This window comes from Nematostella vectensis, chromosome 2 (genome assembly GCF_932526225.1).
Source record: "Nematostella vectensis chromosome 2, jaNemVect1.1, whole genome shotgun sequence".
Taxonomy (NCBI): domain Eukaryota; kingdom Metazoa; phylum Cnidaria; class Anthozoa; order Actiniaria; family Edwardsiidae; genus Nematostella; species Nematostella vectensis.
The window spans coordinates 19,933,051-19,945,122 of NC_064035.1; the positions used below are offsets into that span (position 1 = coordinate 19,933,051).

The 12,072-nt window shown below is 38.9% G+C and overlaps 2 protein-coding genes across 4 annotated transcripts in view; one reads left to right on the plus strand and one right to left on the minus strand.

Annotated features, from left to right (window-relative positions):
• The window catches only part of LOC5508495 (116 kDa U5 small nuclear ribonucleoprotein component), a 34,430-nt gene that overhangs the window by 2,787 nt on the left and 19,571 nt on the right, over window positions 1-12,072 (plus strand). Inside the window, exons 1-8 of one of the 3 annotated variants that reach the window (XM_001629034.3) lie at window positions 5,287-5,425; window positions 9,820-9,967; window positions 10,475-10,549; window positions 10,908-10,958; window positions 11,032-11,068; window positions 11,154-11,232; window positions 11,339-11,414; window positions 11,861-11,926. In XM_001629034.3, the coding sequence (XP_001629084.1) occupies window positions 9,857-9,967; window positions 10,475-10,549; window positions 10,908-10,958; window positions 11,032-11,068; window positions 11,154-11,232; window positions 11,339-11,414; window positions 11,861-11,926 (495 nt within the window). In that variant the 5' untranslated portion in view covers window positions 5,287-5,425; window positions 9,820-9,856. Of the gene's footprint in view, window positions 1-5,286; window positions 5,426-9,466; window positions 9,606-9,819; window positions 9,968-10,474; window positions 10,550-10,907; window positions 10,959-11,031; window positions 11,069-11,153; window positions 11,233-11,338; window positions 11,415-11,860; window positions 11,927-12,072 lie in introns of those variants that run through there. The other 2 variants (XM_048724420.1, XM_048724421.1) reach the window with 2 other exon arrangements.
• On the minus strand, window positions 4,804-9,462 carry LOC5508475 (probable ATP-dependent RNA helicase DHX37). The gene is made up of 2 exons (XM_032377249.2): window positions 6,468-9,462; window positions 4,804-5,455 (listed from the first exon to the last, which is right to left on the minus strand). The coding sequence occupies exons 1-2, from the start codon at window positions 9,460-9,462 to the stop codon at window positions 4,941-4,943; spliced, it is 3,510 nt and encodes a 1,169-aa protein (XP_032233140.2). The 3' UTR covers window positions 4,804-4,940.

Below are 12,072 nucleotides of genomic sequence, written 5' to 3' on the forward strand. Positions count from 1 at the left end.
AGTTGACTTCTACTTTGACAGAAAGTCAATTTGTCAAGATTTATCTTTATTATCTTTTTACCAAATTTAATAGTTGATCAATACATGTTTACCATGGTCAGGCTTTGGCAACTGACCCAAGTTCCATAAGATATTTCAGCATCATCCAGGGAATGGCAAATGAAACTCTGATATTACATTATCTAGGGTGGTCATTACCTTTCTCTGGTGCCATCCTGCTGTTAGTACCAGACTTCTCAATCCAGAAGATAAAGAAAGGCTAAGGGAATTTGTCAACTTCTGCATTTTCTAGCAAAACAGAGTTTCCCCGCTACTTTAAGTACCTATAAGCTTTTGATGACTAATTTAAATCCTGTTTTATGAGTTCTAAAGCTATGAAAAGTACATTTTAGGCAATAAAAACTCACCTTTTTTCGAGGTTTGAAATTGTTGTTTTCTGGTCATGAGTTTGCCAACGATTTTTTGCTTAAATCACGATGGCTTCGTAGCTTTATTTCTATTCCTTTTTTTTACATTTTCTATCGGACTAGAAGGTAGAGTTGGCATTTTTATAAATCAGGAAGCGCTTTGAAACCTCTCCCCTCTGCATTTTGTACTTGACTCGGGCCGCCATCTTGAATTTGATCCTCACTCCACGGCGGTTGATTGACAAATGAGCCGATGCTTCCCTAGGAAGCGGCCTTTTATACCGCGCCTTCGTGTTTATTATCCCCAATGTTGTCTAATGTACTGAAAAACAACTTTATTGACTTTAAACGTGATTTCTGTAAAACTGCAGATTTAACGAAAGGTCAACTGCCAACATTTATATCTTGAACAGCTTTTAAAATTTCTTCCGCAATTTTTCAGCATTTGCTTATGATATAGTAACCTACAGGATGAGTGATTTTGTTTTGAAGATTTTCAAATTAACAATTTTTTGTAAGAAAGTTAATAATTAACTCAATCAGATCATTCTCAGAGCAAATATATTAATGGTTCCAAAATTCCATTTCACTCATCCTGTGGTAATGCCAATTGTGCATGCTTTCACGTGGTTTAATTGTAAAAAAGCAAAATACTGCACCCAAGAGAAATGTTGGCGTCCAGATACTTAGTATTTCATAGTTCTAGGTAAACGTTTAATAATTAACTGTATTTTGAATAAATTATCCATTAACCCAATCAATTCCCATCCTGGTACTATGGGCAATATAGATATACTATTAATACTTCAGTTGACACAGTAAATCCATGCTTTAGAGCTTATTCAAAATCGCCCTTAATTTGATGAGAATGTGACTGTAATCCCCCCTTAAAACCTTTCACTTATATCAAACTAGCCAAAACAAAGCATAGATAAACTTTTAAATTCTGAAAAGGGAATTCGAATTTTCTACAAAATTTTGAAAATTTTCCTGGCCGCGCGAAAGGAGATGCGCTAACTTTATTCCAATAAATACCAATACAGGTATATTAGGATAATATACAAAGTAGGTTGGCTTATATGCCTATCCTCTATTCATAATATTTAATTACATCATCACAAAATTTCAGGACTAGGCTATTAATGGAGTCATCTGTTAAGCTCATAATATATAAAAAAAGGTCTTTTGGCCTTAACAGTTTGAAAGAGTTATTGATTGCAAATAGATCATTAAAAAATACTCGACGTACATCATTGACATAGTCGCATTCCATTAAGGTATGGTACTCATCCCCAACCTTATTTTTTTCACATTTTTCACAAATCCTTAATTCATAAGGTAAATTTTTATAGCGGCCTGTTTCAATTGCTAGTTTGTGTGCCGAGACACGCAATCTAGTCATAGATTGTCGGCGTCTAACATTAGCTTCTGATAAATATTTTTCTAGTTTAAAATTTGTCTTGATCTTGCAATAAGTGCGTAGCTTTCAACTATTTTGATTTAACTGTGCCTGGGTTCTCCAAAATGTTGCATAACTTTTATATAGTACTTTCTTAATATATTTTCCTAGGGTATGAATTTGTAGGCCTTCAATATCTATTTCCTGTAGTGTCTTTAAATCACACCAAGCAAATAGGGAATTGATAAACCTTACAGGGACATTAGATGTTGAAGAAAGGCTGATCTTCGCCGTTTCCCCCACTAAGGTGTTTTCATATATCCTACTTTTTATTCGGCACCAATATTTTGCCACCAGGGAAGAAATTTGTACTATTAGTGGGGCTTTTCCCAGTTCTCCATATATAGTTAAATTTGTAGTTTTTGAGTGGACTCCTAGTATACACTTGAAAAACTTCAGTTGTAGTTTTTCGAAATCATTGGATACTTTGAAAAATTTAGTCTTAAAAATTTCATACGATGAAGCCCTTCCTAAAAGGCATGTACCCCAAATTTCACAACCGTACAGTAACCCTGGTACAACGGGTGACGAAAACAATTTCAACAGTACTTGTATTGACACATTTTCAACATTTGACAGACGGAGATGGGGTGCTAACGGAACCGTCCTACACTTTAACACCGAGACGGGTGCTAACCCAGCGCTTCTCACAAGCAATGTAATGTGTGAGGAGCTATCCGGCGATGTCGAATACATGTACGATAGCCAAAAACAAGTAACGTACATCGAGATTATCTAACCATATAATAAAATGGACAACATTTACGAAGCAAAACCACACGAGGTGGCCAAATTTACCCAACCATCCCAACCGAGAAAGACAATGGTAAAAGTTTCAGACTACAACAAATCTGTTCTATTAAGAACTCTATTAGCGCGAACCTCGAACACCACCAAAGAGTTAGGAAAAAGTACGCGAAGTCCCGGTCGATTATAAACAAAATAGCTATCGGGTCAGGCTCTCTCTCAGTAGCCCTATCATCTGGGGCATTGGGGACAGGGCTGATTGGGGTTGGGATCCCTGTGGCTGTACCTTTAGGAGTTCTGTCAGGTGTTAGTGCTATTGTTTCAACAGTGACGGCATCAGTTTCTAAAAGGCTATCGAAAAATGTACAGAAACACGCAGACATCGTGATGCTAGCTAAATCTAAGTTGAGTTCAATCGATGACCTTATTAGTAAAACATTGACCGACAACCAAATATCCTCGGACGAATTCAATCTCATTATCAAAGAGGCTGAAAAATATAATGAAATGAGAGTCGATACGGTAAAAGGTATATAAACGCTCACCTCAGTTGAGAGAAAAAAAAAAAAGCGAGGACCATATCTGAGAACAAATTATGGTAGAAGAGAGACAAACTAAACAAAACTTAAGCATAAGGTTTTATTATGATAAGACCCCATATGGGAAGCATATACATGTCTGTGACGATAAGTGATCACTTCGTCTCCACACGTTCAGTTATAAACTCACTATTATGAATGTACGTCCTACCAGTGATCACAAACCTGTCTCCACAACTTCTCATAATATCTCAGTGTTTTAGGACTGATATAATTTATACATTGTCTCATACTCTGCTTTTCGTCTTTCAATTGAAAACTCACTATCATGAATGTACGTCCTCCCAGTGATCACAAACCTCTCTCCACAACTTCTCATAATATCTCAGTGTTTTAGGACTGATATAATTTATACATTGTCTCATACTCTGCTTTTCGTCTTTCAATTGAAACAACTTGTAGAGAATGAACTTTATCTGAATATACCGTTTTCTAGTAAACAATTTATTCATAGCCGTCTCAACTATTCCGAATCTCCTGAGTAGGTCGTGCTTACTCCCTTCTAAGTCAAAATCAAACAACACCTTTTCTAAATGGTACTTCCGATGGTACACTGACTTCCTACGTATCCTGTACATATTCTCGTAAAAATCAAACCACTCGACGGCATAGTCGTATCCATGGTGAACACCACAATTTCTACATATATTAGCTCCATTGTCATTTACCCTATCCTGCATACCAAAACATGCCTCGAACCTCACCGACTCTCCCTTAGTCACGTACTCCCTTATTTTTCGATCACAAAATGGACAATCGTAATATCCCTCTTCCTCTAATGCCATATGGATCACTCTATCACAAACCATTCTATATACTTACACAAGAGATTATATTCTTATATGACGTAACGGCACAGCTATGGCGTTCTGTGGCCTAATTATTTTATATGTACATTAGACATGCCCAGACTCGCTAGCGGTGAATTCCGACTCGCTCCTAAGAATTAAAATTCCAAGAATGTCACGCAACAGCCGTAACCGTAGGATTGTTTTATAAAATGAAACCAGCACACACCGCATGAAAAATATATAGTATCCATAAAACTAGAAATAACAGTTTCCAAAGAATAAAAAATGTATAATTTCCATAAAATAAATTCAATCAGCAGTTTCCATACAGCGGATCCCGTCACGATTTTTGGGGCTTGGATCTGAGGGGGGCTAAAATTTTTGTGCCCAGGGTTTTGCAAAATTGCCGCCCCCCTCCCTCCCCCAGTAATTAATGACCGCTCTCTTATTGTAGTATTGATGGCTAAAAGCATAAATGTAAGTAAAGCGAGGTTCAAGCCTGTTACGAATCGTGTTTCTTACAGCAATCACTCTACTGACATTCTAAAAGTAAAATGGAAATTAAAGAAGTCTTAAATATATTATTACAAGGTGTATAGTTTAATTTTTCACTTTGAAGTATTTTTTCCCTAAAATATTAATTTTCCAATAAATTTCTTTATAAACCACCAACCGTAGCCTGTGAGTTGAATGGAATCGTTCGAAAGAAGAGGTAAGCTCCATAGATTTGGCATCAAAAGAAACTTTTAAATAGGTGTATAGAACTAAGCTAGGGAAATCAACGACAAAACACAAAAGTCTAAGATGTTATTATTGATGTTATTATTGTTACTATCGATTTTACATTTAATCAACGTATTCGTAAAAGCCTGATAGCTAACAACTAGTATAAATGAGAACAAATAAAAATCCCTTTAAATTATTGTTTAGGAATTCTCTAAATTTTCAAATTTCTAGTGTCAGGTGAGACTTCCATCGGTGGCCATTTCGCCCCAAGCTGCTTGTGTTTGCTTTGTGGAAGCCACTGGCAATACGCAGTGAGCAAGTACCGCTTGTCCTTCCTCCAGGCTCGTTCAAGGGCCGCCTTGGAGTCTACCTGCTCACTGACAAGCTCACTCAACAGCATCTCAGTTCGAGGGTGGAGCTTCGCCCATGACTTAACCATCGTATTAGGGGAGCTGAGAAGAAGAGGTGTGAACTTCTGAAGACGAGGGACTACTTGTCCTTCTAACAAAAAGCGTGCAAACCATTTGTACCTCTCCAGCCCTGGTGGAAAGTCCAACTCTTGCACTGGGACTTGCCATGAACGCACTCCAAACGCACACGACATGTGGCACCTGACAAGGCCAGCCTCGACATCAAACCGAGGCGGGGGCTGTTCTGCAGGCTTGGAAAATGCACATTGGTTTGGAACTAGCACAGGTAGCCACTCTACCTCAATTGTAGTCACTCCTACAGAGGGAGTAAAATATAGACAAATAGTCAAACATAAATCCATTCAAAGGCTAAATAACAGGCTGTAGAAACGGTATACTTTTATCTCAAATAACGTTGCAATTGAGAATCCATCTGCCATAACCTGTGTTGCTTCATGGATATCAAATATAGCAAATATATGTAATCTAGCTAGGTTTAAAAACAGTGACCGAATCTGAACGCCTACATGGCTTTCAAAAAGTGGGTTTTCACATGTTACATGTCCATTAATTGCATCTGAACACCTACAGTATATAACTTTCGGAGTGGGGTTTTGCATGTTACCCATGATGTACAGCAAGCTACAATACAAGGATTCTCAAAGTAGAAACGTTACTTGGAATACCTGTAGACATCTAAAAAACGTTCAGGTAGTGATGAAAGAAAGAAAGAAAATTTAAATCAGGTAATTTCAACATTGTTGAAAGATGAAATTAGTCCTTAGTACTGTATTATCTGAGGTAATTTTCTAATAGGATTACTTTGAAGATTGCAAAACGTCCATAACAAGTCCTTCAGCAGTAGTGATACTACTTTAAACTCTCCTGAGGTTTGTAGCCATGTCTACTAGAGGATTTGTGTACATGTTAAGTATTTTAAATGAGGCAGACAATGTGTGTGACATCCCATTTTTGCAAATTGTAATGCAATCTTTGTTGTGTTGCAAGTTGCAAGAAAAGAAGAATTGATTTCTACGTTATTTTTCACAAAATAACGAGAAACCTTGCTGTGTATGTTGTGGTTTGAAATGCTTCTTGGTTTGAAATTGTTAAAACCAGTTTGAAAAAAAATCAAACCAAGAAGCATTTCAAACCACAACAAATGTGGCATGGTTTGAATTTTTTTCAAACTGGTTTTAACAATTTCAAACCAAGAAGCATTTCAAACCACAACATGTATATCATGTTTCTGCACCATTTGTTAGTCAATGTTGCATTGCAAGTTACTGGAAAAAATGCCTCCATTAACATGTCCTTTAGTCACTCACCTTTCAGAAAGAGTTTGCTTGTTTCCACGACCTCTTGGTAGACAACATACTGAGGCAGAACACTGAACAATGCTGATTTGGGATGAATAAAAACAGGCTCCTCTACTGCTGTGCAGATGTAGGCGTTCTTGTGTTTGGGATCCGTAAGCTCTTCAGCAGGTATTCGACGAGCAACATGATCTCCTAGGCAGGACAGACATATCTGCCTGATTGCTTCGCACTGCTTGGCAGTTGGGGGGGCCATTTTGGGATTAAGTGCTACTTGAGCCTCTGGGCAAACAAGGTTGACAGTGTTTGTCAACTGCGTGCGAAGCTTGCGTATCTCAAGCATGCCTTTGTGGCGTAGCCCATTTTCACAGCAGAACTTCTCAGTGCATCCAGCATACTCTGAGGCCCCCACAGCCCTTAACAATACCATGATATCACCAAGCTTTTGGGATTCACCAAAACCTGCCCAGCTACGTCTCAATTTAGTGATCCTCACATGATGTTTCTGAAGCTCTTCCTTGTTGCCACTGAAACCAGCCTCTTTGATGTCATCCACAAATATCTCCTTCACCGTCAGAGCCGCAATTATGGCGATGATGAACTCCATACAACTCTCTTGGTGACCTAGGCAGAGCATTTTAGCATAACGGGGTAAAACTGGGAACTTGGCCATTGCGCTGCCGAGAGGTGAGATGACAGCACTGATGTTACCTTTAACTGTCTTTCTCTCCTCCAAGGCTCCAAGGTCAAGAAGTAGCTTCTCTGCTGTTTCCAGAGCAGAACTACTGGGTGGAGTTGGAAAAGGAAAGTTCACCACTTTGTCAATGTTCATGCTCTTCATTTGAAGAACCAAGTCATCAACTGGGCACCTGACAATATCTGCTTCAGAATACTCCACAAACTCATTAGTGAACACGGCAGACGAATACAGGCGATAGCAGTGGCCAGGCTCAACTCGCCCAGCGCGCCCTGCCCTTTGGTTAGCTGAGGCCTTGGAAGTCCATGTTATTCTAAAGGAGGAAACTCCAGTAACCTTATCATAATAGCGCCTCTTCACCATCCCTGTATCAACTACATACTTGATGTTAGGAATCGTCAATGACGTCTCAGCAACATTTGTGGCTACCACACACAAGCGGGCACCCCCTGGGGACTGTTGGAAGACTTTAGCTTGCTCCTTGCTAGACAGAAGTGAATAAAGGGGGAGCACATACATAGGAAGACTTGAATCCACACTTGGTGTAAAAGCAGAGTCATCATCATCATAGTCAGCAGCATTGGCATCATGTTCCCCTAAATCTTCATCTTCAGCTTCACGGTCTTCTGCCACAGGCTTAGTAGGGAACTCGGCTAAATCGATGTCACAGCCACCATCAGTAACACCAGTACTGGTTTTCTTAAATGGGAAGGTCTTCCTGAGTTTTCTGCAGAGACCATGGATCTCATTTTGGCCAGTAACAAACAACAGAATGCCCCCTGACGGTAGTGTGCGATGGATTTTGCAAACCTTGCGAAAAGCCTCCTGTATGTAATCATCAGGAGTTCTTTTGCTAAAATGCACAGTAACAGGAAACTGGCGCGAGTCAACCTTTATGGTTATTGGAGGATCTGGAAACAGCTTGGTGTTGCTAGTGAAGTCTTCTACTCTCAGAGTCGCAGACATTATAACAAGCTTAAGTTTGTTTCCTTGTTTAGCCCTCAGAGGTACAATCCGTGAGAGTAAGCCAATCAAGATATCAGTGTACACACTCCGTTCATGAGCCTCATCAATAACAACCACTGAATACTTGCTCAAAAGAAAGTCTTTTTCAACTTCCTTCAACATGACACCATCTGTCATGAACTTAATGACTGTCTCATCAGAGGTGTTGCCCTGATAACGGATCTGGTAAGACACTTTGCTTGTTGGCATAGACATTTCCTTGGCAACCCTCTGGGACATGCTCACTGCCGCCACTCTCCGAGGCTCTGTTATACCTATTAATCCTCTTTTTGTATAACCAGCTTCATAAAGGAATTGAGGAACTTGTGTTGTTTTCCCGCTACCCGTTTCTCCGCATAGAATAACAACATTGTTTTCACTGATTGCTTCCATTATGGCCTGTTCTTCTGCTAGTATAGGGAGCTGAAGTCTGGCTGCCTGAATCTCAGGTTCTCGTTCCACCTCTATAAAAGTTGCAGGCTCTGCCTTAGGTTTGTTTGCTGAAATAGTAGTGGTTTTAATTTTGCATTCTATGCCTTGATCACTGTATGAATTTGACACTGTTTGAGGATTTCTTTCAGGAGATTTCTCAATATCCTTTGCTTTTGTAGCTTGCAGATTTACTGTCCCATTATTTACAGAATCATAATTGACTTTGTCACTGATTTCATCCTCCTCCTCCTCCACCCCATCATCATCATCATCATCATCATCATCATCATCATCATCACCATCATCATCATCATCATTGGACTCACCTGATTCAGTTCCTGCATTATCATTGGACAAATTCCCTGGGACTGGTTGACAAGCTTTCTTAATCAGTCTTACTTTTTTAGCTTTTTTTCTCCCCTTCTTATCACTTGATATAATTTGACTTTGAATTGCATGTTGGTTTATAGGAACCCCTTCACTTTCAGTGAATTTCCTCTTACGATCTAACTGCCCAATACTTGTGGACGAACTCATCAATGCGAGCTCCCTATCGCTCACTGCATATTGTTCAAGTTCCTTAAACAAATCACTTCTTTTGGCTTTCTTTTGCTTCTTTTCAACAATCTTTTCGAGTCTCTTCCTTTGGCGCTTGGATAGCTTCTTTATCACTTTACCCTGATCAACTCTTTTGGACAATTTGTCTTTCTTTTGAGCGACAACAAACGAATTTGTATCGCCATCAATTGGCCCATATTTTTCTCCGATTTCTGTAGATGCCCCATCTTCTTTAGGCTTTTCAGGGAATGTAGAACTTTCTGTTTCCCCACTCTGTCTGGCTTTCCAGTTGAAACCTTTCCTTGACCGTCCCATCACATTGGATTACAGCTAAACAACACACAGATCAAGAGAAAGAGAGCTGGGCACTGTAACCTCGTCAACACGTGGACGCGTCCGCCATCTTGGATACACTTTGTTAAACTGCTACAAGCCTTGTAACCTATGGGGGAGGGGAGGTATACTAAGTTCGCGGTTTAGCTTATTGTTCCACGTTCTGTATGTCTAATTGTGATCAATAAAAATTTCAAAATTTTATAACTAAATAAGATGATTATTCTTTATTTTTTATTTATTCTTTGCTTAATTGAGCCCATACTACTTGCTTGGAGTAGCTTATCTACCCCCTCCACCCTAGCTACATTTCTTCAATTATCATTCTATTCGCTCCAGTCCCCAGCCGGGTTGTCTGTTCTGCACGTTTTTCAAGATGGACGCCGATCTCTATGACGAGTTTGGGAATTACATCGGGCCTGAACTAGAGAGTGACGAGGAAAGCGAGGAGGAGGATGGGAATAGGGATGATGATCTTAACGGCTATGTAAGTTGTCAGTTTTGCTGATGTTTTATTTGCACGAGACACATGGAAATCTTGTTCTCGAGTCCTGTACGTAATCGTAACGTTTTCCTGGCACAGACACACAGCATTTTGTATTTTTTTTCATGCAGTTGTTACCCCGTCTCAAGTCACCCTTTCTATAAGCCGTCGTTTTTATAGTGATTGAAGTTCTTTAGCATTTCCTACGCCGTGGTGCATACAACGAAATAATAAATCTTGGCGTGCATAAAATAACTTACTCAATAAAACTTATACTTAACTTAAATAATGTCATAATGTCATGTGATATAACTGAAGTGATACTGGTAGTTCTAGATCTAAATGTTAGTGTGCATTAAAATCGTGTCAAGATATATTGCACAGCTGTTTATAATCTTCCTAAATTCACTTCTATAATAAGTTATTTTATGAGAATGCACAAGCTCTTTTGTATCTTGTTTTGATGGAATCTTTGAGCCCCTGACAGTGAATGGCTCTTCCCATTTTTAGGGGGATGCTGATGATGACGAGGAAGAGCAAATGGACCAGGATGATGAGCCAAGACAACAGATTGTATTGCATGAGGTATTGAACGCAATATGTATGCATAGATATGTAGGTTATTCAAAGATTTGGGGGGGGGGGGGGGGGGTAAGGTTCACGTTACATCCAGGGTAGGCATTTAACTAACCACAAGGCCTTTATATCAAGCCATGTTTTGAAATATAGACCCTGATGATGAACAAAGTTGATGCTTTATGAGTGTTTTAACAAGTCAAGTTACTTTGAAACTCAAAGCTTACTGTAACAATTGTCATTCTAAGACAATGCAAGTTAGCATATTGAGAGTTTATCTCCTGGAGAATTACATAGATAATAGCTAGGGGTAGGAAGATACTCATTGCATGGCCTTTTTACTGATTGATGTTATTGATCTTTTTAGGACAAGAAGTATTATCCTACCGCAGAAGAAGTGTATGGGCCAGATGTTGAGGTAATGATTCCAATCAGACAAAATTTAACCATCTTTTCTCATTTGCTGATTGGCTTGTATGCTTTTATTTCAGACATTAGTCCAAGAAGAAGATACTCAGCCATTAACAGGTGCATTTTGTATAGAAAAAGACATGTGACAATTTGCTTAAGCTCTTGAGGAGTTTGTTTTAATCTGCCTTCTGTTCTCTTTTAGACCCCATCATTAAACCTGTTCTAAAGAAGAAATTCTCCCATGCTGAACAAGAACTTCCTCTGACAAACTACAACATTGAGTGAGTTTTCCATCCCAACTAGTCAGATTGAGGGATTTGTTATTTGTCATATAACACTCATAAGAAAATGCAAACCTCAAATAATGATTGATTATCTTCTACCCAGGTACCTTGCTGATTTAATGGATAATCCTGAGCTGATTAGAAATGTCGCACTAGCTGGGCACTTACATTCAGGAAAGGTACTGTAAACTTTTTCTGAGTACTGGTATATCTACTAACGAGGCTACAGGCCAGCTGTAAAATAAAGGTGGCTTGTATAGGCATTGTGCAAACAGAAAGAAATATCATCAGAGTGTTGAAGTTTTATGTTGATTGCTGATGTTCAAGTAGCCCTTGCCCATGGCTTTTTTCTCTGACAAAAAGCCAACACTCTTAGGCCTAGTTTAAACTCTGTTATTTTCATGTACCAAATGAACCAATTTTAATGTTCCATGTTCGTTTGCATTTTGTAAAGGTACACGCAAGGAACAGCATTTGTTTGAGGTCTAGCAGTTGTTTTCAGCAATTTGTCAGCATCTCCCTGTTTGTTTCAGAAAAAGTTTGCTTGTTAAATACAGTGAGGGACATATTAATCATTATGTCAAACATTTTTTTCTGATTTATTATTTTTTATTTTATTTTGCAGACTGCTTTTCTTGACTGCTTATTTGAGCAAACTCACCCGGAGCTAGAGGCGAAAGAGGGAAAAGAAGTGAGTACTGTACCATGCTTAAATCATCGGTACACATACTATTAATTAATCACCAAAATAGAGATAAAGTACTCATCATGATTTAGAGGCCAAAGGGGGAACAGATGTCTATGATGCTTTTATCATTACAATAACATACAGTTAAA

Excerpts from the sequence above, each read along its gene's own strand:
- LOC5508475 (XM_032377249.2), bottom strand. The coding sequence starts at position 9,462 with ATGGGACGGTCAAGGAAAGGTTTCAACTGGAAAGCCAGACAGAGTGGG. Across the intron at positions 5,456-6,467 it reads AAGCAAACTCTTTCTGAAAG|GAGTGACTACAATTGAGGTA; the intron begins GTGAGTGACTAA and ends CTCCCTCTGTAG.